At 30.7% G+C, this 27,541-nt stretch overlaps 1 protein-coding gene across 1 annotated transcript; it reads right to left on the bottom strand.

Annotated features, from left to right (window-relative positions):
• Window positions 1-271: 271 nt before the first annotated feature.
• On the bottom strand, window positions 272-17,918 carry LOC134723610 (aquaporin-4-like). The gene is made up of 3 exons (XM_063587175.1): window positions 17,358-17,918; window positions 2,126-2,206; window positions 272-1,499 (listed from the first exon to the last, which is right to left on the bottom strand). The coding sequence occupies exons 1-3, from the start codon at window positions 17,916-17,918 to the stop codon at window positions 1,290-1,292; spliced, it is 852 nt and encodes a 283-aa protein (XP_063443245.1). The 3' UTR covers window positions 272-1,289.
• Window positions 17,919-27,541: the final 9,623 nt, after the last annotated feature.

The following is a 27,541-nucleotide window of genomic DNA, read 5'->3' as shown; positions in this document are numbered from 1 at the left end:
GAACGTTAGTGGAAAAGAAAATGTTAACAGGTACAGTAGGTAAAACATCAATTACATGTACAAAGCTGAATAGGCGTGACATCAATCACCAGGAAAAAAGTGCGACTATTTTAAATTTCAGGTAAAACTAAGGATCATATCAATGATGTTTTAATAATTTTTTTCCAGAAACAAAAGATAAAAATTAAAAAAAAGTGTTGCTAAACTCTTTTGGCTCAGTATTTTTAAAAGAGTTCGCCATGAAAGTACCTTAAACAAGGACAAAGCAAAACTTATGAAATCTGTTTTATTTTCAACTGTTCATAAATGTGCATGTATAAAAATATATTCTACCAAAATCTAAGAATTTTGTTTTTGTTACAGACAGCCTACAATACCATGATTGAAAATAATGATGCATTACGTTACTTAACACATTTAAACTGATTTTTCATTGCTAACAGGATTGCTTAATAGGACCGTCTTTATTTTTTTAGAAAAGGATATCTGCTAGCTTATACTTGTATTATAATCAGAAACAGAACAGTTTTGTTGACAAATCTCCTTTAAAAGTATCCATTTTGACATTATACAATTATAGCCTTTGTATGAGGTCGATACAAGGATATATTGACCTTATACAAAGGCTATAATTGTTGTATTATTAATTTCGGACCATATTTGTATCAAAATCGTCATCTGATTTTGTTGGAATTTTATAGATATCATATTGTCTTCTAGGCAATACCAACATATTTTTTTTTTTCATTCTTTCTTATGAATTGAAGAATTTTTTCTTCAAATGATCATAAATAATTTTGTTTATAAAACTTAAAACAATATTATGAAATTCATTACATGACGTCACAATAGATATCGGTTTTTAGATATTCTAAAAATAACCGTGCAATATACTATTCGCTATCCGCCGTTTTTTCTCTACCTTCGAAAATATAGTTTAATATGTGACTATCCTTGAACGAATCAAATTAGTTCAAATATACGAATTAATAATATTAAAAAATATTGTAGAAATTATTTTTGTAACGGTGTAATAACCTTTGATAACTCGTATTCATCTTTGATTCTTCCTTTTGTAAAAATTCTATTAATTGAAATTGATATGGTAAACATTAACTGCATTACATTAATTTTTTTTAAATCCATTAATAGCTTATTTGTATTATACATCAGATTTGGAAAAAAGATTAAATGTATTAATCCAAATATACGTGGATATGTAATACGCTCAACCCAAATTGCATTGCCAACTAGTTCATCAAGTCAAGAAAACTTATTTAATTATATAATCAGATTTGCAATTCTTCTGTTGGTTCTTGATCACACGCTAGTTCAGTTGCTATCGAATTGGAGCTAGCGCCATCTTCTTTTCTCTGTAGACTATAAACATGCTGTCTTAAACTTGTCTGGTAGTTCTGTAAATCTTCAGATTGCTTATTTGTATATTCGTGTGTAAAACCTCCAAAAATGCCTCCTAGTATTGGTCCGACCCAGTATATCTACAAAAAGCACGATGTTAGCAGCATTGATTAATCCAATATAATATAATTTGTATTTTAAGTTTAATTGTTTATTGTGCATTATTTTGCGTTAGAATAAACAAATATAGTAATTTCGGTACAACATTATATGTAAATTTATGTATTTTTTGCTTCCATTACACAGGAAACCTGCATCTAAGTGTTTTTTGAATAAACAGAGAAACCTTTGAAGGGGACCGTTATTCAACAAAAATAAACAAAAGCCTTAATAAATTTAGAAAGACACGTGAGAGATACAACCAATAAGTAGGAATTTCGCATGAAATCTAAATGAGTTTTAAAGGTGCGATTTCAAAGTTTTGTTTTATTCGTCAGCTAACAAAGAGGCGTCAGATGCAGAGCATCTCATATTTAGAAGTTAAGCTAAAATCTATTTAATATCAAACGTTTGTTTTCATACACTTTATTATTGCACATTTATTATTTGTTTGTAAAGTTTATGTTGTTTTCTTGTTTGTATTTTTGTCTTAGTATTTTGATTAAGGCCTTTAGTTACTTATAGTTCGTTTGCGTGTTGATATACAGCACGTTCCATTTTAAACAAAATAACTTAAAAATGAAACAAAAAAATAACAAAATCATACCCAATGATTGTCCCAAAAGTTGTGTATTAAGGCAGGACCAAGTGATCTTGCTGGATTTACGCTAGCACCAGTCAGATTGAACTGAAAAATAAAGATAATATTATTACATTTTTTTTAATAACATAGAGTGGGGTTAAACCGCAAAATAGTGCTTGAATGATGCTTTCGCTAAGTAGCAACGCTGTATTTATAAATAAAACTACAATGAACTACACTGGTAGTCAATATGAACTTGATCAAGCCAACAGTAATTAGTGTGTCAGAAACCATATTTGATATAATTCCTAAGTCATAATACCTTATATCATTACCAAAGTGAACCAAGAAATAACACGCCGGATGCCGTATACGGTACAGGAAATGCTTATCCTTCCGTAGCACCTGATTTCACTCTCGGTTTTTAGTGGAGTTCGTGTTGTTTCTTATTTATTATTTGTATTTGTTGATGTAAATGTCATTTGGTTTAATGAGTCTTTGTTTATTCCTTGGTTTTGATTGTTATAGTCTTATCAATGTCAAAATATCACAAATTCATAGATGATAGCAAAAACGAATCGCCTGAACTCCAAAAGAAGTAAGACTGTACACGTAGACAGAGTACGTACACGAAACATCCAGCATAACAATCTACACACAGTCAAAATATCACACTCGTTAAACATACGGATAAGACGATTATTCTACTGTCTGAAGTCAGTAATGTATTACATAGTGATTATTATAATATCAACAAATATTCAGGTTAATGACATTTGAATAAAGTGATTGGTTGCATGTAATCCATTGCACGTTAAGAAGAGAACATATAATTTTACATAACTCACGTTATTAAACATTTATACATTACTTTTTACATTTGTAAGTTTGTCGGTTTGATTTATATGAATTGGTGTGAAATACATTGCTCGATATACAGATAGATGGCACACTGCGTTAAGGAAATCAAGAAAGTCTGTATTATATCATATCTTTCAACTGTTGTATGTATTTTAAGTGTAAATGACTGTAAGACAAATATAATTTCAAAGAGATATATTCCAAAAACAGTGTTGATATATGAATTTATTCAAAACAAATCATTAGTTGAATTTGGTCTTCGGTAAATAAAAAAACCCAACTGAATTATTTGGCATATAATTTATCATTCAAGTTTGTTGTTGTGTAAGGCAAATTGAAAAAAAACATCAAGCTATTGTATATGTATGTTTTGAAAAACACATTAAATGTTCCAGGCTTATAATTTAAACGTCAATCAGTCGTTTAGACTACATGACACGACTCCAATAAATTGTTTGAAATAAGTAAGATATTTTGTTTCTTCTCTTTATGATGTCTGATATGTTTGTAAAGAATTGTCAGTAGTCACATTTCCAATTTTGTAACACCTGAGTTCTTTATAGGTAATAAATACATCCACATTAATAGTATATAATACAAATAAAATGTAAGGTAAACATCTTTAAGTTACACACAAAGTGTATTTAGACCACATGTAAACTTTTCATAATAAATCTTGCAAAGGATTTAATTTTAGCTCGACATGTGTTTTCCCTTAGATCTGCACAGTAGAGACTTTTGCGTCTGTTTAAGCATTTAAAAAGTAAAAACACAAAAATACTGAACTCCGATGAAATTCAAAAAGGAAAATCAAAAATCAAAAGGCAAAATTAAAAGTCCAAACACATTAAACGAATGGATAACAACTGTCATATTCCTGACTTGGTACAGGTATTTTCTAATGTAGAAAATGGTGGATAGAACCTAGTTTTATAGCTAGCTAAACCGCTCACTTGTATGACAGTCGCATCATATTCCATTACATTGTCAACGATGTATGAACAAAACAAACATACTCACAGAGTAAAAATGTCAAAAATATTAACTTATAAGTAGATAAAGCCTTACTATGAATATCCATAGCATAGTAGGCGATTAGAAATAAATTTCCGAATTTTAAAAAGTGAACGAGCACTAATCGATAAAGCGATATTTTAGGTAAACAGATAATGCAACACAACTGATACTTTATGCAGGTTTTGATCAAGAAAAAAACAAAATTTGTAGAAAATAAAGCTGGAAAGAAACCATGTTCCAAATTGACCTAAACCATGTAAAACATGTATATAATGTTATAAGTAAAAGCTTACGTGTTGTTCAAGGAGTTTTGAAAATTCCTTATCACAATGCTTTAAAAATTGATAATATCCTTCTGAGTTGATATACATCATTACAGGACAATTCTAACTTTATTCAAAAACGTTCTATCCTGGATAAGAACTGGTTTAAAATAGATACATGTATGATTACACAATTTCAAACTTAGTTGTTCCATCATTCATTCTGAATATTTAATATAGATTTAATCAGGGATAATAGATATAGAAAAGCATGATAAAAGCTATGATTTCTTTTACAAGTAACATATACAATATGGCTGTTAGGTTATATCAACCCACACTATTTTGGCGATAATAATATATAATCGTCTGTTTTTCTATCTGATTAGAAAAAAACCGCTACGGTTATAGTAAGTGGATTTATAGCTCCTAAATCAGTCTATAAATAATCAGTACTATTTAGCGTTCCCTTTTTACTTATATATCAAAGTTTAACTATATATTACACTTGAAGTAATGGTATATGTCTTGACATGATTTATAACATATATCATCAAAGTTTCTCTTTAGTATATTTAAAAAAGTACTAAAACATAAGGTTCAGTGTAACTCAGGCAAAGTTGAACTTATATGAATTTTGATTAGTCTTTTACGACCCTTTTGATTCTAAAGATTGTTTTATTCATCCTGTTTTTAAATGTGAAAGCGTTTCTCGTGAAAGTAATCCGCAAACGCTCTTCGAACGCATGTTCAAAAAGTATCATATATATTTTGTTTTCATTTTAAGATTTCAATACTATATATTATATACATATGTTGATTAATTCATTGGTGTTTAACGGTAATCTCGGTATACGAGTGCTATTTCCAGGCGGCCAGATATTGGTGGGGGAATCTTGAGTGCCAGAATAGATCGATCGTTGCAGGAAAATATCAATCATAATCATGCGTACATGCCAAGTGTGGGATAACAGCTTTCAATCTCGGTTTCGACAAACTTGTGATATTGTTATTGCATATCACAGACCACTCACCCTCTACACATATTTAACTTTCAACCTTTTAACATTAATGATGAAGGTTCACAAAACATCGCAAGATGTTGCATTACAAAAAAACTTGCAAATTCAGAATATTAAACGACACTGTGTTTCTTTTCTTTAGATATTTTAAGGATATGTATGACTAGAATAAAGTATTTGTAATTTGAATTCAATTTTAATAGGAAGACTTTTTTTTTTTAAACGTGTTTATTCAAATTAATTGAGTGATATCATCTAGCTTTGTTTAATTTGAAATAACTTCCATTCTAACCATCTATGTTATTGTTTTAAGAGTAACATATGGGCAATGAACTAACTGAGAGAAAATTCGCTTACACTCAGGATAAAATTTTTACGAAAAACAATGTCTGTCAAGGAATTTTCTTATACTATGCCGAATATAGTATATACGACAGCAATCTCATGACCTCAAAGACATTATATAGAACCGAAAGTCTAAACTACTTTGTATACGTTTTTTTTATAGCTATGGTGCTATTTCATTGTACTAGTGCATGCCTTCTTTGATGCGATTCAACTCAGCATGTTGTTCGAGTTGAAGAAACCTTTAAACAAGTAAAATCTTAAATATACTGAGGCCCGAGGAAAATTAAAAAACATGTCTCTTTTAAAGTGTTTTTATAAATCAACTCATATTCTTCAGTTCGTCACCTAACCATTCTTTTTCGGTTTGATGTCCAGTTGATTTTATCATGACCTTTGAATTCATGATCTTTCCATTATAAATAGACTTTCTGGGATTTTCCCATAAAACGCTTTCTCCGTAGTCATCACAATCTCTCTCTAATTGCTTCCGATGAAATACAGAAATCTGTTCATCCCAACATACGGCGATCCGTTATTTCCTATCTAATATTTCCAAAGGTTTCCTGTGTTTATCGTTCTTAATGTTAACGCATTATCAGATTGTTGACAAGTACAGTTCAATTTTAAGGCATCTTTTTGCTTCATTAATTCAGTCTTCATTACATGGCTGCAATTAAGATCTAATTATCGTAGTGTACTAAGTATCTGTCATATTATTGATTTTAGCTCGAGGCTGCTTTAAAATATGGTTTTCTATATTTTCTTATCAATCCTATATTGTTTTATTCGGTGAGTTAACAAATAAAGTTGTAGGTTGCTTCGTTTACTCTCTATTCGATTTTGCATTCAAACTGTTTTGCTTCGAGCGCTACTGGTGTTAGCTAAACCTTGTCTGGAGTACCAAATGAAGAGCCTGATATCGTTAGGTAGTTCTTTCTCGTAATAGAATCGTTTGTACAAAGGAGTCCCATTTGTCATGATTCATTTGTTCTAATGATTTTTTTAGCAGAATAAACAGTGACAATTATTGCTAGGCCAAATATGAACACAAGATTGCTTTGAATATCATAGAGATTCAGTGTCTTAATTTTCTTTGATAAACTTAAAAATATCACAACCTATGGCTTAGTAAACTCGATCTCATTTTTTAACTGTTAATTTTAGTTAACTTATCATAGATACCAGGATTATAAATTGCGAATTTTTTGTTCTAAAAAAACCAAATAAGGTAATCTATTCATAAGGTAGAATATCGTTAGCATTTTTTTTTTTAAACAGTTTACTTTTAAGGTTGCCCATATCATTGATAATACATACACAAAAAAGATAATGCATGTGCATACCAGTAGGTGACTACTAGGTTGGTGATGATCTCGGGAAGAAAATCTCAACAACCAGTGGCATCGACACATTGGTTGGAAACAAACTCAATATGTATATCAGGATTAGAACAAATATACTTTTGCCAGCAATATCAAGTACAAGAAGTTTTACTAATACATGCAAGTACTTTAGAAATGGTGTTATTAAAATAAAGGTGGCAAACTTGACGAGAACTGTTAACACCACAAAGTATTAACAAAATTTGAACAAGTGTTATAGGAAAATGTGAGTGTCAGAAGTATACATTGTGTACCTATTTTTTTTTTGTGTCTTAAGTCTTACATTTTGATGTTAACATCAAGTATTCTTTTTATATGTCAGTGTTGTTTTTTTTATATCTGATTATTTCTTTAAGTTTTATTACAAAATAGGTCATGACAACTTAATAAACGGGACTTTTTAACGCTATTTTATCACGTTTCCAAGAAAATTATTTATAGTTTCGTCAAAGAAATGGGAAGAAGCAACCGAACATAATAATTAAGAGTTACAACAGTTTGTAATGTTTAACAACTTCATTATGATTTAATGTTTCCATCTTCCCTTTGTAAACATATAAAACCAATTGTCACGTTATATGTATTTCTGGAATGCGGTTAGTTTTTCATAGATCTGCGTGCTTTGTTTACATTTAGAGAAAATAAATCATCTAAAACATGTAAAATGCAATCTAAACAGTTATACATTTTTCAATAAATACATTTTTTCTTTTTAATTGAAGAAAAGAATACGAGGGTTTAAAATCGAACAAGTCTTAATGCACAAAAAAAAGATAATACAAATGTCGGTATATTATAGATCTATATTAAAAGAAATTGCCCCAAAGCGTATATTATAAACATAGAGAATGTAAAGATTTCTTTAAACATAAAACTACAAATCATTTGACAATTGGAAAAACTCACATACATGATACTATTAAGTATTTATATTTATGATCATTTAATCATATTCCACCATTTGGCAAATACCTTTGCACGATTTAACTTGAAACGTAAGTTGAATTTTTAACACCACTGGTCAATTTATGTACAATTAATGTACGAACTGATAAGCTTTTACATTTTTGAAGTGCTTTTTATTGATAGAAATGTAGACTATTATATAAGGTATCAAAATAATATATTTTCAGAAATGCTGCTTAAAATCGCACAACGTCCAATGGCCAAGCACACACGAAAAACAATCTTACTATTCGGGTCAATATGGTTGATTTGTAACATCAATGATCGCCACGAATATGTTCGCGCCTATTATGATATCACCAAATTTTTAGACACATTATATTCCAATAAAATAGTGTAAAAAATGTTCTACAATTTTATTCTTCTTTTAAAATGAAGGAAACGATACACCTTTCAATGTTTTGGTTATTACCAGGCTTTGCTATTAGATATAACAAACCCATACACTTTAATTCTATTCATAACAATCTAACCAATTGAAAGGTTTAAAAATAACAATTTAACATTAAAAGCAAAGTAAATTATCATTGCTGGCCTGAAAGGACAGTGAATACAATACGTTTAAATATGATGAAGGCATCCTAATTAAAACAAATGAAACAATAAAAAATGCAGAAAAGAAAAACATCAAACACCTCCATGTAGAAAAAGACCAATCTAAAGCTAAATGCTTTTCCTATTGCTGAAATCTAAATATATATTCCGAAGGTAGCCGATAGCTGCTCATTCGAATGTCTGTGTATTGTTAAATACAACAAAACTAATGTTTCATATATGCATATATAAATAAGGTAAAGTGATATGATAATTGAAAACAAATGAGCACAAAGAAAGCATTAGCTTTGGTGTTTACGTTTTCTTTTGCACAGCGTTCACGTATTAAATTATAATTCAGACGTCAGATCTCAGCAGTGAAGATTCCGTTTGACAGGTTCGCATATAGTTCGACTCATAATTACAAGGAAGTTATTTTTATACAAATGTCAAAGAATGCATTCTCAAAGTATTCAAATCCATTTTATCGACAGGAGATTTTCACAAAGTCACTGTATGGGCTTTTCTTTACGACATTCGTTGCAGTGTTTTCCTTTTGTACTGATCAACAGTTGAATACTGATCTTTTATGATCAACAGCTCATTATATATGACGAAAATGTTTTGAAAACTAGCCGTGTAAATGAACATGGTATTCAAAACATCTACTATATTTACTATTCTGAATATTTATCACAATTCCGGGTTTTCGGCTTTTTGTTTTAATTTAGACCAATCGTTTCCAAATGGAAAACTTTGACTTAACTTGTTTACTTTAAAAACACATTATTAAAAAAAACATTAAAATCGTATATATCTAATGTAAAAGCCAAGGGCTCATTTCAGATTTCACAACTATGATCGAATACGTTTATGTGTTGCATGATCACAAAGTTATAAAGAAATGTCAATACTGATTAAACAAAAGGTCAGAAGTTAATGATAAATAACGCATATGCGAATAAAAAGCTAAGTTCTTGGTTTTTTCTCTCTCCATTTTATGATGTATGTACATAGTCACCAGAATGTAATTGCATTTAGATAATTAATATATATTCAAAAAGGATTCGTATATAAAGCGAGGATCGTAGGTAAAAAAAAAAGTAGAAAAGTTAAATTGATAGGACGACAACATACGTTTGGTGAATGCCAAAAGCATATACAATCTACTACAGGTTTTTGCATAGACATATATACATTAAACACCAAATAGAATCATTTATTCAGTGTATCAGGTACATTTACATGTCATCTTTTAATGTTATGTTGATATCATTTAAAAAAATAGTATTTACGCAACTTTCAATTGATGTTCAATTGATGCGTGCATGTTTATATCACACGGATTTTATGATCAACAGGACTATACTCATAACGTCAAACAGTGACATTTCCAAGAAAAACATCAAGACCTCCTGATTTCACCGCTATACTTAATGTCAAGTTCATTTGGAATATCATGATAAATTTTAACCTGAAACTAAAGGAGTTGGCAAAATGATTTTTCTTTCTGTTTTTTTTTTAAAAGAAGGTTTTGTATGAATTCTGGTGAGTATAAATACAAAAAAAGTCAATCAGTAAGGGTGCTAATTTAGTACAATTTGGGCAATGAACCTATTTGTAAGATCATTCCACCAAACACGAAAACTCGACAAATATTGTGTCAGTGAGGTTAAATATTTTGATTTGAGCATCACTGATGAGTCTTATGTAGACGAAACGCGCGTCTGTCGTACTAAATTATAATCCTATTAATAACTATTAAGCATTGCAATGTATCGTATGATGTAGTCAAGTTTGCTGACCTTCCCCAATAAACTGAAATTTGCCAAACAATGTGAGAATAGATACTTATACATTCGCCGTAGTTGACACATTATATATTTTCATCCTGGTAGTTTTTATTCTCATTTTGATTTTGCTAAACCTCTGCATATAAATCGAATGTACGTCTGCACCATAAAATTTCCTGATCATAAAACTATCTAGACTATTAACTAGAATTCTATTAATTGAAGTCAACCATTAGAGAGGTATGCTTAAAGATAGCAATCAACGTTAAACACAAATTATCAGTGTTGGCGATTACTTTACTTTACCGGTATTTAGTGGTTATTGAAGATACTAAAGGGATCCTAAAATGCGGAACAACGGCCACCATAAAATCAAATTGAGATTTAAAATATAATTTTCAATACATGTGGCTGATTCTAAATAATAAGTAATAAGATGTTCTTGTCTTATTCGATTGTCATGTTGTTATAAAAAAACACGATTACTTTTTTTAGCTTCTGATTTTTCCATTTGATGAGAGACTTTCAGTTTTGAAACCTCGAAGCTCGATATTTTTGTTATCTTACTTTTTTGGTAAACTAATGTTTAGTATGAATTGTTTTAGCGTATAGTAAAATGTCATAATTACTAAGAGTATAGGTTTATTAATTAAGCTTTTTTTCTTTGTTATTTGCGAATCACTGTGCACAGCGTTCACATTCAAAATTACAATTCAGACGTCAGATCTCAGCAGTGACGATTTCGTTTGACATGATTGCGTATACCGCGAGTCTTAATTATAAAGAATTTAATTGTGTGATAATGTTAAAGATTTCAATCTCATAGTATTTAAATCAATTGTATCTATAGAAGATCTCCACACACTCTCGATATGCTCTTTATTAATGACAAACTTTGTTGCACTTGTATCCCGTCATACTTTAAAGCACACCATTATTTTATCTATTATTATTACTTTTACTGTTAAGTCTGTTTTTGTTATATAAACTTTACGTAAGTCTTCATTTGTGTATGCCGTCATACGACAAAATTATTTTTATGTCTACCTGTGCGAATTTCATACGCGCATTTTTAAACCAGTAATGAAACCTTCTATCATTATGGGTAGACTTTACATAGATAAATTCAGCCGTATAAGAAAAGCAAAATGAGAATGTTAAATTAATGTATGCTTTTTTGTGCTTCTTTGTTACATTTGTTGTTTATGTAGAGATATTAAGATGATAACACAATATTGACTGTTGTACCCCTATTTTTGACATTTTTACTCTTTGAGTATGTTTGTTTTGTTCATGCATCGTTGACAATTTAATGGAATTTGATGCGACTGTCATATAAGTGAGAGGTTTAGCTAGCTATAAAACCAGGTTCAATCCACCATTTTCTACATTAGAAAATGCCTGTACCAAGTCAGGAATATGACAGTTGTTACCCATTCGTTTGATGTGTTTGGACTTTTGATTTTGCCTTTTGATTTTTGATTTTCCTTTTTGAATTTTCCTCGGAGTTCGGTATTTTTGTGTTTTTACTTTTGATTTCCATTAAAGATTCCAACTATTCAACTGAAATTTTATAGAAATAACGGAATGTTCGATAGCTAGAAGTTTGCATGAAATGACGGAATGTTCGATAGTACGAAGTAAGTATGGTAAAAAACCAACAAATGTAAACCTTTGAAAGCACGAAAGTGTAAATACGCTGTAGGGTAGGGAGTTAAATGACAAAAAAATACATAAACAGAATATATATAGCCAATTTTTTCTTAGAATAAATTGCTTTTGAGAATAGAAATTTTGTTTCTTCATGGTTTTATTTGTTATCCAAATTTGAACTAGGCTGAACGGAATATTACATTCATAAAGTACTTCTAAATGTGTCAGTATGGTTTCCTAGGAATTGTATGAAATAATTGAACATATTGCAAGGATTTAAACAAAATTCCCTAACATCAAAAACTTAAATAAAGGCAACAGTAGTATACCGCTGTTCAAAACTCATAAATCCAGGGACAAAAAAAAATCGGGATAACGAACTAAAACCGAGGGAAACGCATTAAATATAAAAGAGAACAATGACACAACACCGAAACACAACACACACAGAAACGGACCAAGCATCAGACAAAATCCCACGAGAATAACACATATAACATCTAAACCAAATACATGAATTTGGGATAAACAAGTACCGTGCCACGTCTTATCTTAATATCTCAAAAATAAGAGAAAACAAACGACACAACATTAAAATGCAACACACACAGAAACGAACAATAATATAACAATGGCCATCTTCCAGACTTGGTACAGGACATTTTTAAAGGGGAATGAAAATGGTGGGTTGAACCTTGTTTTGTGGCATGCCAAACCTCGCACTTTAATGGCCAAGTTAAATATAACATTGAAATGACAACATAATATTACAGGACTACAATACAAATAAATAGGAGAACATATTAGACAAAAAGAATCAGGTTTAAAATTCAATACGTCAAAAACGCGCCTCGTCAACACAAGACTCACCAGTGACGCCCAGATATAAAAGATCGAAAGTGAAAAAAAGGACAAAGTTGTACAGCACTGAAGATCAAGAGTTGAAAAAGGTTGTGCCAAATACGGCGTAGTTTTTATTCTTGGGATAAGAACATCCTTATTATTTAGAACAATTAATGCTATTGTAAACAGTTAATTTTATCAAATGAATATGAAAGAGATATATATAATGAAACTGAAGTATTAACTAATTACTGAAAACTAAACCCGAATACATAATGCTAAGACCAAACAGAATAGACACACCCGACTCAGTTCAGGCCTAAACGCAGTAAATCATAAATTTTAAAATGACGTCACATACGATAGCGAAAAGGCACAAACATTACGCCACATTTGAATTTATGAAATTTAGAAACAGCGTGACGTCACATATGAAAAAACTATAATTTAAAAGTAGAACAGAATCAGGATTGATTTAAGATTATATTAGAACTAAATACTGATATTACATTTAAACAATGCATATTGCAATACTTATCAATTGCACTTTACTGTAGTATATATATGTCCAGTTTGTTATGAATCCAATTTCAAACGTTAATTACTTAAGTTTTTAAAAGTGTTTTCTTGGGAAAATATGGTATAGGATTTACCATAAAATTATTGAGGATGTTCATTTGATCGACATTCATTTTTTACCCTATTTTCAATTGTCATTCAGTAGAAGGCATTTTTGAGCGTTTATGAATAAAAGGCGTATGTACAGATATAAAAACTAAAACTGTGTTATGTTAGCATAATTGGTTGAATTGCACACATGTGTTACACATATCCGAATTAAAGAACTCCATATCGCGACTTTATATATATATATATAAACATATTAATAAAAATACAGATATTTGATTTACACATTTTTTGATTTACCACTAAGCATGAAACCTCTACACTGATAATATTGACTTAATTCCAAAATTCGTGTCGGAATAGGAGTGATCTGTCTTTTACCGTGTGAACATGGTATATTATATAGTTCTGGCATGATTACAACCTAACTTATTTCAAGTAATATGAAAATCGTTTTTATTATTTCTTCGATTTTGGTTTTGGGCAGATTAGAAATTACATTAGTTTGCATGGAAACCAAGGCTAATTAAAGGTTTCACAATTATTACCTAATATTGATATCATGAGAAGACATTAATGTTTTCTACAGATTACACAGAAATACTGGAGTTAATGATTATCAGCACATATATAAACAAAAGATGTTCTCTTTTGTGTAGAGTAAGTATATAAACCTAAGAATGACATTGAATCTAGATAATATGTATTTATTCCAACATGTTTTTGATACAGACTAAAGGTAAAATCGTACAGTTTTCTCCACAAGTAGTCGGGTAAATAGCAGAGACGTTAGCCGACTTGTTGTTTACATAAATATAAGAATATGTGGTATGAGGGGAAGCCCATATCTTTTGATACTTATGTTTTGTATCTGACTTGGACATGGTTATTTTTTTTTATATTAGAGAGTAACATAATTTGCATTTAAAAGAACGAAAAAAAATAAACACAAAATGTCGCTTTGCCGAATTACTTAATAAGAATAAATGGCGTCTTGACCTCTCAGTTTTCTATCGATTCACAATTATGCAAATGTGTGCCTTTTCCGGGGCTTCCGGTTACAGTTAAACTACTGTGTGTATATTTATAATTTTGATTTGGATGTTTGGCTAAAAGCGTTGTATCTATCGTGCAGCTCATAGACAAAGTTGTATGCGTTACTTCTCAAAATTAAATTATAATTAAATTATAAGACAGACTGTTATATATTTTTCTGTTTATTCGAAATAACCTCAAACATGTGGTGCACACTTTAAGTTGTTTATTCAGTGAGATCCACATTGTTTATCTTATTTCTTCATAGACAGAAACAATATTAGTCACTCCTCGATATGAAAGAAAAAAATGTTTGGGGTGTCAATTGTAGAATAATAAAAATTCGTGGTATCTTTTAACCTGAAAAAAACCCTTGAAAAATCAGTAGCAATTTTCACAAAAACTTATACCAATAATTAAACTCCCTCTTATCAAGTTATTTGATGAGACTGTCGAACAAAGTAAAAGGTTAGCGCTAGTAAACCAGGTTTAATCCACCATTTTCTACATTTGAAAATGCCTGCATGTACCAAGTCAGGAATATGACAGTTGTTGTCCATTCGTTTTTGATGTGTTTTGTCATTTGATTTTGCCATGTGATTATGGACTTTTCGATTTGATTTTCATGTGAGTTCAGTATTTTTGTGATTTTACTCTTTCTTTTTTTTTTATCATATATACCCACTGTGAGAGAACCTCTGTAAACACTCCAAAGTAATTTAGCGCAACTTGCCATTTATCCAATTCACAAATTGTTTCGACAAACATGCACGGTTTACCATAATTGGTTCGATATAAATGTTTTATTAATGAGTTGCTTTCATTAATGTAATACAATTAATGTATTAGTGTGAAAATTTTGTTCCCTGTGAGACTGTTATAAACTTTGTATTCGTTCATATTTAGAGATTCTAGACGGATTGGCTTATTTGTTTGCTTACGTGGCCAAGTATTTCAGGAATAAGAAGAGATTGAAAAACAATAATTTATTTATAATAGTCTTTTTTTGTCAGAGATATTTAATTAAAATAAATGACTTTAGAATGAAAATTATGATGACATACATTGTAGGCTAAACAATACAGATATAAAAATTAAACTTTGAACTTTTAGTTTATTTGAAAAGTATGAAAAAACAAACCCGACTCGTGTTTTTTTTTTTAATTTAGCCCTGTCACATTCCTTTGTTCCATTTGAAGTATTATCAATATATATTGTATGTTAAACTAGTAAAATTATGTTTATATCTTTCTATAAAATGTGAGCCTTGTAGTTTATTATTACTGGTACTTATTTCTCTATCAATTTAGAGCGATTGTGGAAAGGTTTTACATTCCAAACCCAAAATGCGTTTATTGCTATAACTTCATAGATATCTACAAAAAAGTAAATCTATATCTTATATTTTTTTATTTCATATGTTGGTCAGGCATGTACTAAGAATAAGACATTTACTATTCAGAACAATTCTTGCCTAGGTACAGTAGTTGGCAAAAACAAGCTACAGATACCTTAAATATAACATCTTCAGCTGTAATAATAAAAAAATGTCAGCAACTGTAATGGGTGTATACTATTTGTGTAATTTTTTTTAATATAAAAATGCAGTATTTTACTTGAGTTACAGTTTGGTATTTCATTTGCGCCAAAAATCTAATTTACAGGTAAAATATATCGGAGAAAGATAAAAACGAGTCGTATTCTGAATACGAACCTCTTGCAATAAATGAGGATTTCAACAAAAATCGGGAAGATGTATCCCAAAAAATTTGAAAAGCCATAATTACAAGAAATGGACCAAAATTAAAGTCATTGGCAGTCCAACAACATTTGCGCTTTGTGACACATTATTTATACTTAAAATTTGCTAATCTGCAGAATGTTGTAAAGTTTTGCAAAAACAGCTTGATGTGTTAGGTCATATCCAGTGGTGGATATAAAATTTTTCATAATTGGGGGCCCACTGGCTGATTAAGAAGGTGCCCACTGTCTGCCTAAGAGGGATGCCTGCTCTCTTCACGCTTCAGTTATTCTCTATATTATCACCAAATTTGTTTCTCAAAAGGGGACACCCATCTCCCTTAAATCCGCCTCTAATATCTACATTTGATGGTAAAATTCAACATTTTCACCTTTATTTTATGACAATGTCAATTTTTCTCATCTTGATATTGTAAGCTATAGAATTGATTATGTGTTAATTGATGGGAGGGTTTTAAGTGCTGTTCCGTGAGCGTAAATTGTTATTTAAACAGTTCAATTGTTTAGCTTTTTCTAACTTGAAAATGCAATAAGTCATTAGACATTTAATTTTCTAGCAAACAAAAGTTATTTTACAGAATATGTCAATATTGATTAAATATCTATACGGTTAATTATTAACAACAACAAACTTGGTGGAGCAGAATCAAAGTCGAATTATTTTTTTAAAACTGAATATTAATATTTCTTACAGAATGACGTGTTTGATTTGAGCTGAAGTAAATTAAACAGACTAATTAATTTATGTGTCATTTGTAATCATAATCAAGCTTCTTTGTAGGTGTACATTTTATATTGACATACCCACCTTCCCTCCCCCATAAAAGAAAACAACACTTTGACGGAATATCTAAAAAAACAAACTTTTTTAAGAAAGGAATCAAAGATTTAAAAAGATTATTTAACAAGAAAAAAACTTCTCACTGTACATGCCCGAATTTAGAACCGAATTGCATCGTGCCTTTTTTTGTTAATTTGCCGAAACAATTTTTGAACTTTTTTTTTAAAATGAAGCTCGACATACTAGTTTATATTATACAGCAAGGCAATTTCTCGTTAGTCTAGCTGAAAGTTGGCTAGGGTGTGGCACTAAAAAGTCAGAAAGTTTATAATCAAAAAATGATTTTGCTTACATGCATATCAATACTTACTGCAAACAACTGTGAAAGACTGATTGACAATCCACATACAACTGAATCTGGGACCAAAACATTGTTTTTATTCTCCAAAGTGGTAAAATAGGTAAAAATAACAATAAACGTTGCGAGAAACTCGACTCCAAATGCACGAACGTTATCAACGTTTTTGTGAACTTTAGTCACGCCTATGTCATGCCGAATTTCACTTGGTATAATTCCATATAAAATTGCAGCACCGCAGATAGATCCAATGATTTGGACCAGGATGTAAAATAGTCCTCTCAAAAGTGATATGTATCGTGTACAAAGTAAAGAAATTGTCACAGCTGGGTTGAAATGTCCGCCACTGGTCGGTCCCAAAGTTTTAATAAGTACTGAGTAAGAAATTCCAAAAGACAAAACAGATGCGAAAAGTTTAACAGTGTAATCATTCGTCCAATTCATTAGACAACCACAACCAAATATAACATACAAAATACTGCCGAAAAACTCAGCCCTTAATGATTTCCATAGCTGTTTAGAATATAGTTCCTCTTTCGCTTTCTTTAACCAATCTTTAATTCCCATCTTCATCTACTGTCCTCATCGAAAGCTTGGTAGAAAATCAGATATTGATTGAAGCTTGCATGTTTTATATAGCTTTATATTAGGTATAAATCTAATAACAGCAGTTATGTTAGGGAAAAGGGTAATAGAGATAAATTGGTATTAGACAATAATCATATTTTATTTTATTTCAAAAATCATATCAATTATTGGAACTCTTAAAAGCCTAGAAGTATCAAGAAGATGCTAAGCTTAGTATTTGACGAGATAGTGATTTTATAGTCGTTATCATCAGTATGAAGGCTAATAAAGAATTGATTGGAAATTGATATTCTAATGTTAATTTCTTTTCAAATGTCAATAGGTGCCAAGCATTAATTACATTTGGGAAGATTTGTGATTTGTTCTTTTAAATTGGATAATCATTTGTTACATTTGTGAAGGTTTGTAATTTGTTCTTTGAATGAAAATAACACTTGATAAGAATTGAAAACTTAGATTTATAATAATAGCATTATACTATATAGTGTAATAGATTTTTTTTCAGAGAAAAGGAATTTTCCACATAGAATTTGATAGTTAACCAATTGTTTTCCAAACTACAATGCTGTATAATTAGCTAGAAGAGAGATCTGTTTTTTTTTTATTTTCATGTAGATGTACATGTATACATTATTATGTACGTACTCGTGAATAGTTTAGAATTACTAAAGTTGTCATTTTATGTTTACATACATATAACAAATGGTACTTTGTATTATCTTGTACTTGTTTTTTTGTCATTTTCTAACAATGAATTTGGTCCCGTTCCCTTAACATTGAGCCAACATTGTAAAAGGCACCTGAACAAATATTGGAAATGCCACAATTTTTTTTTTGGTTCGAACGCTCGCTAAACTGTATAAATTGTTTTCCAAACCACAATACTGTATAAATAGCTAGAAGAGAGATTTGTTTTTATTTTCATGTAGATGTTTACATTATTATGTACCTACTCGTGAATAGTGTAAAATGACTAAAGTTGACATTTTTTGTTTACATACATATAACAAATGGTACTTTGTATTATCTTGTACTTGTTTTTTGTCATTTTATTAACAATGGATTTGGTCCAGTTCCCTTAAAATTGAGCCAACATTGCAAATATTGGAAATGCTCTAATTTTTTTTTTTGGTTCTAACGCCCGCTAAACTGTTTAAAGCACTCAATATGGGGAAGTAAAAGTTTATTCACTGTAATCTGAAAGTGCTTATAGCTAAATACTGTATACTTAGAAACTAATTATAAGTCGCATTTAATCAATCATCATACTCGGAAAATACATCATATACATATTCATACAGTCTTTAGGATGGATAGATGTCACATGGGCAATCAAACTACATCTCCTTAACACGTACTTGCATATGAATCGCATATATGTAGTACCCGAAAGATATTTGCAACTGGACGTTAAGCAAATAACAATATTTCGATCTATATAGATTATTGGGAATATTTACCGATTCAGCGTTGAGGAGCTTGAAACTAACGTGTGATAGTACTTTTTTATTTGCCCTTTGGACTGTTTTAACTGTTGTTTAGTCTAGATCTGCTATCTGTTAAGTCTTTTTGGCGTGGCTCGGTATTTACACATCTTGTTATGGTGTCATGGTAAATGTTTATATTTTTTGTCTTTTTATCTTTTTGCTAATGTGCTTTGTCTGTATTTTTTTTGTTTTTCTTTGTTACATAATTGTTTTTGTCGTGATTAAGATTTTAACACTTTGACTGTTGCAATCGTATTTTGACAGTTTTACCTATAATATTACCGGTATGTGTAGTATTTTTAATTCACTTATCGTTGTCAAAATGATGGAATTCTATGCGATAGTGGTTTAACTAGCTATATAAAACCAGGTTCAATCCACCATTTTTCATCATTGGAAAATACCTGTACCAATTCAGACACATAGCAGTTGTTATCTATTCGTTTGATGTGTTTGAGCTTTTGGTTTAGCCATTTGAATAGAGACTTTCAGTTTTTAATTTTCCTCGAAGTTTTACTTTTTTCCTATCCTGTTAGGTACCTGGTGTATTAAGTCTCAGATTTCCATAAATAGGGTGACTATAATTCGGTTTAATATCGGTTTTGTATCTTTAAAAACATTTTAAAAAGGGTTGTCCAATTCGGTTTAGGTGTGCGATCGACGACTTTTTTTATTTTTTATTTACATACTAATTTCAATCTTTTGGGCTGCTTCATATGGTTACATGGAAAACTTTACTTCTGTTTCAAAATAAGATGCTACATAGAAAAAAAGTTCCATGTGCATACCTAGGTGTAAGCAATATTTAAAAAAGAATGTTTTGTAAATATAAATTTACTGGTTTGAAATATTATATCGCGGTAGACTTAATAATCAAGCTTTATATTTCTTGATTTCGTTTTATATATCACTAGAGTAATATATAGAGAATAATACATGGCAAAATCCGTATCATATGTCGTATCATCCCGAGACATCAATATCAGCCCAAGGGCCTTTCGGCCCGAGGGATGATATTGGTCGAGGGTGATACGGCATGTGATACGGATTTTGCCATGTATTATACGCTTTATCATATGTTTCAACAGAAGAGTATTATATGAACTGTTTTCTGATTCATAGCACTGGGTTACCTTAAGTTCTACTTTTGTCTTGTTTTAAAGGCCTGAAAAAGGAACTGCTCAATTACTTATCCGAAGCACCTTGGTTACCTTACAATTTACGTGCTGTTGTTTTAAAAATATTTTGTTTATTTTAGTATTTTTTATAGTTGCATTTAGTGTGCCAAAAATTAAGAAAAAAAATGACGTTCTTGACGTCACATACAATATGAAAACGACGTTCGTGCCGTCACATACCAAACAATGACGTCATAAAAAAAAATGAGGAAAATTTTTCATTAGCAAAAAAAACCAAAACTGACTTTATGTAAAAAAAAAAAAAAAAAAAAGAAAAGTAGGGGTGTGATAAAGGGTAGGGGTGCGATAAAGGGTATGCGATAAAGGGTAGGGGTGTGATAAAGGGTATGCGATAAAGGGTGCGCATCAAAGTTGCGCGATATGGATTAAACAGCAGGCTATTTATCACATATGCAAAACTACAGTATTTACTACTAAACATATGATAAAAAGTAATTATGGTCTTAAGAAAATCATTAACTAGAACTAAACAGGATATATACAATTTAACATAAAATATTTAGTGATGCGTCTAGACAATAAAGAAAGTTGTTGTTCGCGTATAACAGTATAGTTTATGTATGAATTCTAGAATTAATTGTACCCTTGATAGTCTGGATGTGGTTAAATGTTTACAGATAAGAATACAAGATTGGTCGATTATTGAGTTTTTTGTGCTTTACGTCCAGTTGCAAATATTTCATGCATTTTCAGAGCAATTATTATATCAAATTAGACAAGTTCTTTTAATTGGATTGACATAGAAGAAGGGCTCTGAACTGCTACTGGTACATTTGTAAATGAGAATACGTCGGATTTTAGAGATTTAAAATGCACACGCACAGACAAACTTTAAAGACAATTTTCAGGGGCATATCCAGCCATTTTAAAAAGGGGGAGTTCCCAATCCTGAGTTAAAGGGGGGGGGGGGGGGGTCCAACTATATGCTCGCATTCAAATGCATGGATCGTCCGAAAAAAGAAGGGGTTCCAAACCCCTTAACCCCTCCCCCAACAGAATCTGCCAAGGAATGTAATTTATAATATTTCTATAATGTAATTTGTTTTGGTGTGTATAAACGTATTAACTGTCGAAATAAAAGATTATATTATGATGAATGAGCTATTTGCCCTTCTAGATCCACTTCATCTCTGAATTTGGTTGAGTTCTTGTCGATTGCCCAGTCTTTTTTTTCTTGTGTTGAGTCCTGATTTTCATAGACGTATTTACACTTGTAAAATGCAACTTATCCGTTGTTACCTAAAATCATATAAGATCTGCAAAGTTTTGAGGAGCAATTTAAACCATTTATTCAACATGGATGACACCAGAGATTTATTCGGGAACAGACCTCCATGTAGGGTCGTTGTAGCTAAGTTTCCTAAGGTGTACTTACGTCTATTGGTCCCTTTGTTTCTTCGGCTTAAACACACATGGTCCAAGGACACAGTTATCGTCCTTTGGTTTTCGTTGTCTTACGAATATAGTCCCTAGTGTAAACAGTGTATAACTTGCATGTAATATTTAATACACTTTCCCAATTTATTTCTTTATATTAAATGCATGAAATATTAAGTAGGGGGGTGTAATTACGTGTCAAAAAAATTTGGGTGCTGAAACTTTATGTTAAGTAGTGAATTGGTCCAGTTCTAAAAGGTCAAATTTTATCACGTCTGAAGCTGTCAAACTGAATTTTACACCCGCTTAACACAGAATTGTCAATATTTTGAGTTAGAGCTTGGAGAAGTTTCTATAATTTTGATATTATTTGTCTCACTGGTAGTACACTACACTGTAAAACTATTTTTGAGAAAGAGCAGGTGCGATTTTTTTAATTTGAATTTATTGTCTAAAAGAAATGCACTACGAAATAACTGTGTTCTCGGGCCACATGGTCTTTTATAAATTGTCAAGATACCACAGGAACAGAACCAAATACTTTAAAAGATATTTGTAGCCCATCCTTTTATCGAATGAAAAAATTTTATCAACGTATTTTGCTAAAAATTCGTCAACAGTGATGTACATGTTGGATGTTCATTTTTATTTGTTCTTCGTCCCAAATATGTAGAACTGTTTACCACTGTATGTAACTACAACATTTCAATCAATCAATGAATTAATAAATCATTGAATTTACACAAATTCAGAAATAATTCAATTTTTCTTCATATTGTACCAAAGCAATTTACTAGACGGATTGGAACATGTCATGCTTTTCTTCATTATAAGAAACAATGTCAATTAACGTCAGATCTACGGTAATATTATATTAACTTTTCAAGGTTCTTTTGGAACGTATTATCTATTTCCAACCATTGTTTCTAGAAAACAGATAATGAAATGGGATGGATTTCCCCAAGAGAGATATAATGGTGATTTCTTTCATGCATGCAATCACCGAGACGGAGAAATGCGATATAAAACAGGTTCAAAAGATAATTACAAATTGATGTTTCTAGTACAATCGAGTTTTCCTATTACCTACAGTTTGTTTTTATTTGTTTTTCTTGAGCCGAAAGTAAACATACTTAATAAAATGATTCTAACAAGTACAATTTAATAGGTTTATCTATAATATTTCATCTACATTGTGTACATATTACATGTAATACCTGCTTAAATACAACATCGTTCTAATACAACTATATATCCGTGTATCCATTCGTACATTTGATAGCCGACACTGACTATTATTTTATTTACCCTGTGCAAGAGGGTCTTGAAAGGGGAAGGTTTTTTTTTCTTGTATCTTTTTAATCATTTTTTAATTCTCTCTAATTTATATTTCTGTTAATTTTTCTATTTCTTTTTGCACCTTTGCACCCACTTACAATGTATTCTGCATTCTTTCATACTTATTCTCTCTCTATTCTTTATAGTTTGGTTAATTATTATAATTTTTTCTTTATAACATGGTCAATTATTGAATTCCAATCTAATTAAGAAAACACCATACAGACCCTCATTTGAGCATTCAGAGCTCACGACCACGCGAAAATATTCCATTCCTTGGAAAAATGATGTAAAACCCAGGTTTTCAAGGCTTGGATTGCAACCTCTTTCATTGTGAAGAATGACTTACAATTTTTTTTTTTTTTTTAATCAGTTATTTCGGGGTAAACCAAACACTTCATTCACTATAATCGTTAGTAAAAAGAATCAGAGAGGAGAACACTTGTCAAGTACTCTTGTCATAACATTCATCACATACGGTCTTAAAAGAAAGTTTGGAAAGCCAAACATATAGTTTATCGACAATTTTAAGCAACGAAAATTGTATTTGTATCTTTAAAAAACAAAAAAAACAATGTTGTAAATATTATAAAAAGCAGTCACAATATGACAATATGAGGAATTAAAACCATCAGTCTCGTTTTTAAGGTGATAGCCACTTTTTTTTACTCATAATGAAGCCTTGCAACAACTCATAAGGGTCCAAATGTGGACAGTTGAATGGCAATTGTTTTGTCACTATCTAAAATACAACAATTTTCCAGTTGTAGCCCAAATTCCACATCCATCATTCCAATTGACCTTCATGTACACGTACCTTGTAAACGTACCTATTGATTTGGTTGTTTATTTTGTTTTTGTTTTTTTATATGTTTAAAGATACTGCTACATACATGTCATAACATTGAGAATGAAAATGGGAAATCTGTCAAAGCGGCAATAACCCGACTATAGAGTAGACAACAGCCGAAGTATTGCTGTGAGCATCGTGATTTCTTTTTATTTCACTGCAATAAATGTGTACATTGAGATGTTTCTAGTTCTGTTTACATGCCTTAATTTCACGTGAACTTGGCTTCACAATATATAAGGTTATCCTACATAATGGCATCAGACATTAAAAGGATATCTTAGTGTTTGACTATGACTGTAATTATCTGTAAATGATAGCCAGTCTTATAATGCATTACTAATAAATCTCCGTGTCTCTCAAAGTCTAAGATATCGATAGCCTGATGATTTCCGTTTCCCGTTATACTATTTGTTTTTCTTTGCTAATTCGACAGTCTTCGTCAAAATTACATGAAATATTACAAAGTTTGATGTTACTGTCTATTGTCATCAGAAAATGGGATTATATCTTTCAGCTGACATTAGCAGTGTCTGATGAAGATCGCGTCTTTTATCATAGAATATGAAGTACAATTAAGTAAACACAAGCAATGTCTTTTTTGATATTTGATAAACTCGTTTATTGTGGGTTAACAAGAACATTATTATGTTTTTACACTGTTCATAATGTTGCTACGTGAGTATATAGAGAAGCAGTATCCAACACTATAATAAAAAATTTGATTATTGTATAAATTATACATATAATGCATTCAGATATTTTTCATATTTGATTGTCTATTTTGAAGCGTTTTATTTGTTCTTCAAATAAAGGATGAATGTTTTTACTGATTGGTTAACGTCTAGTGGTAAACACTACACATACACCTTGACTAAACATTCTGAATATGAACACCGTTTTTTACTAGAACGGCACACGGAGTCGGATCCTTCGCACTAGTTTACAAGGTAACATTATAAGATAAGATAAGATAAGATAAGATAAGATATTTTATTTTCCAATTATGGGCCTCAAAGGGCATAAACATTACAACATCAATAATTTTTTCATAATACAATACAAACAATGAGATAAAAAAAAAAAAAGTTAAACGAGAACTATTTAAGTTCTTAAAGAATACGTAGATAAAGAATCTATAGTATGTTTTTTTTTTAATACTAATGCATTTTATTGCAAGTGTGGTTGATATAGATAACAAACAAGTAGCCCAAAAAGAAAAAAAGAAAAATAGATATCCACATATGTATAGTACACAAAAAGTTGGATCAATTAAATATATAATAATTAGCCAAAAAGAAAGTAGAAATTAAACATGTCCATGACTCATCCTGTGTCAGCAGCAAATAGGAAAGCATTATGGTTTCCTAAAGGCAGCTGACACCAGGGGGCGATACCTTATGGGCCATAGGCATGTAAAATGTGTGTAAATGTCTCTTTCCTACCTGTATCAAAAGCAAACCAGGAAGCATCATAGGTAACTTGAATGCAGTTGATACCAGGGGACGATGCCTCAAGGATATAAGAGAACATTTGAATAAATAATATATCTTAACAATTTTTTTTTTTTTAATCGGCTAGTATGTTTATCTAGATGAGTCTCCATCTTCCACCATGAGTCTGAAGTCGTCAATTCGTTGCGTATCTCTGTAATCATTGCCAAAGTGGACTCCTACTTTCCCACCTATAGTGGGTGCCTTCCGTATGGGAATAATCCGGGTTACCATAAGTATGATACATCCTTATCAAGCTATGAGGAAACAATTATTAAAAAAAAATGCAAATAGTAAAACTTGTTTCAAGTTATCCAATTGAGGCCCACATTTTAATTGGTAAGAGAAATAATCATGGCCAATTAAAATGATAAAGTCAACTTTATCACTATCAAAACGGAGAAGAGATCTCAAATTTGTCATATATAAATCAGTTCGTATTTGCATATGACCATACCAAACACATTTTTCAGATTCCAAGTCAACTATTACTACTAGATGTCGCGTTAGTTTCGGGAAATTGATATACCAATTGTCAAGTTTTATTTTGTATGACTCGATCGAAAATGAATTCCACCGATTTCAAGTATTATTTGGAGCGTGCCACCAACAGAGGCGGCCCACTAATCGTAATCAATTGAGGAGTTTGATAACTGAAAACAACCATTGCTTAACACACTGACACACTTCAGAGTCTTTCTAAGTCAAATATATTTTCATTTATAACCACACTGGTCAATCTGTATATCCCTGTATGCTTATGCAATTGATTTTTAAGTGTTCAATTTAGTGTGTTTTTGTTCCATTATCACAACACGTCATTATAATGTGGAATAAAAAAGCAAGACTAATTAATACTTATATCTCTTTTGTTTCCTGAATTACAATTATTTTACACTTTGTTCTGTGCACCCTAACTGTTAATTAATGGCTTTGATGTATGAAGTTTCTTCTGAATTCAGAGTGCAATTAGGTTGACATGATTTCATAAAGCATGAACAATGTTTTGAGCGGCCGTATAATTCGACGCGGTGCACTTTTTTATAAACTTATTTGTACCTAGTGTATACATGTTTTAATCCAATTATACTTCACATTATTACATACACACAGAAGGGTGTGTTTCGCTGTAAAGAATATCTGATTAAAAAGCTAATGAAAATGAAATAAAAGCTCACAGTAGGTTGAATTGTAACAAAAAAAACTATAAAAAATGAAACAGTTAAAAAATAAAGTGTTAAATAAGAGAAGAAATTCCAGTCTTTCCAGTATATTTTTTTTTATGAAACTTTGAAATTATGAAAAAAATAATGCAGTGTGACCAGGCTTCAATCTCGCTTTGAACCCAGTCAGCGACATTTTAGAAGTCAAAGAAAATATTGGTTGGCGTGATGTCTATAATTTCTAATATATTAGATTTATTCTTTATTGATTAATTTATTATAATTGATTAATGGTGAGTTGGCATTTATTATGCATATTTATGACTGAAAGAATGTCATTTATTGGTTGGTGCTTCCCTGTAGGTAGGCATGGGTTAAAGGATAGAAGTTTGAACTGCCACTTGAAAAGGACACACTGATCGATAAATACACAAATCTACGGACCCTTCTCAAAGTCAGTGCAATGATTCCTTAAATTATCACTAGAGTCTCCATCTTCCACCATGAGTCTGAAGTCGTCAATTCGTTGCGTATCTCTGTAATCATTGCCAAAGTGGACTCCTACTTTCCCACCTATAGTGGGTGCCTTCCGTATGGGAATAATCCGGGTTACCATAAGTATGATACATCTTATCAAGCTATGAGGAAACAATTATTAAAAAAAAATGCAAATAGTAAAACTTGTTTCAAGTTATCCAATT

Source organism: Mytilus trossulus, chromosome 6, assembly GCF_036588685.1.
Source record: "Mytilus trossulus isolate FHL-02 chromosome 6, PNRI_Mtr1.1.1.hap1, whole genome shotgun sequence".
NCBI classification, from domain to species: domain Eukaryota; kingdom Metazoa; phylum Mollusca; class Bivalvia; order Mytilida; family Mytilidae; genus Mytilus; species Mytilus trossulus.
Note: the sequence above shows the minus strand (reverse complement) of the source record. Positions and strands in the feature narration are given on the sequence as shown.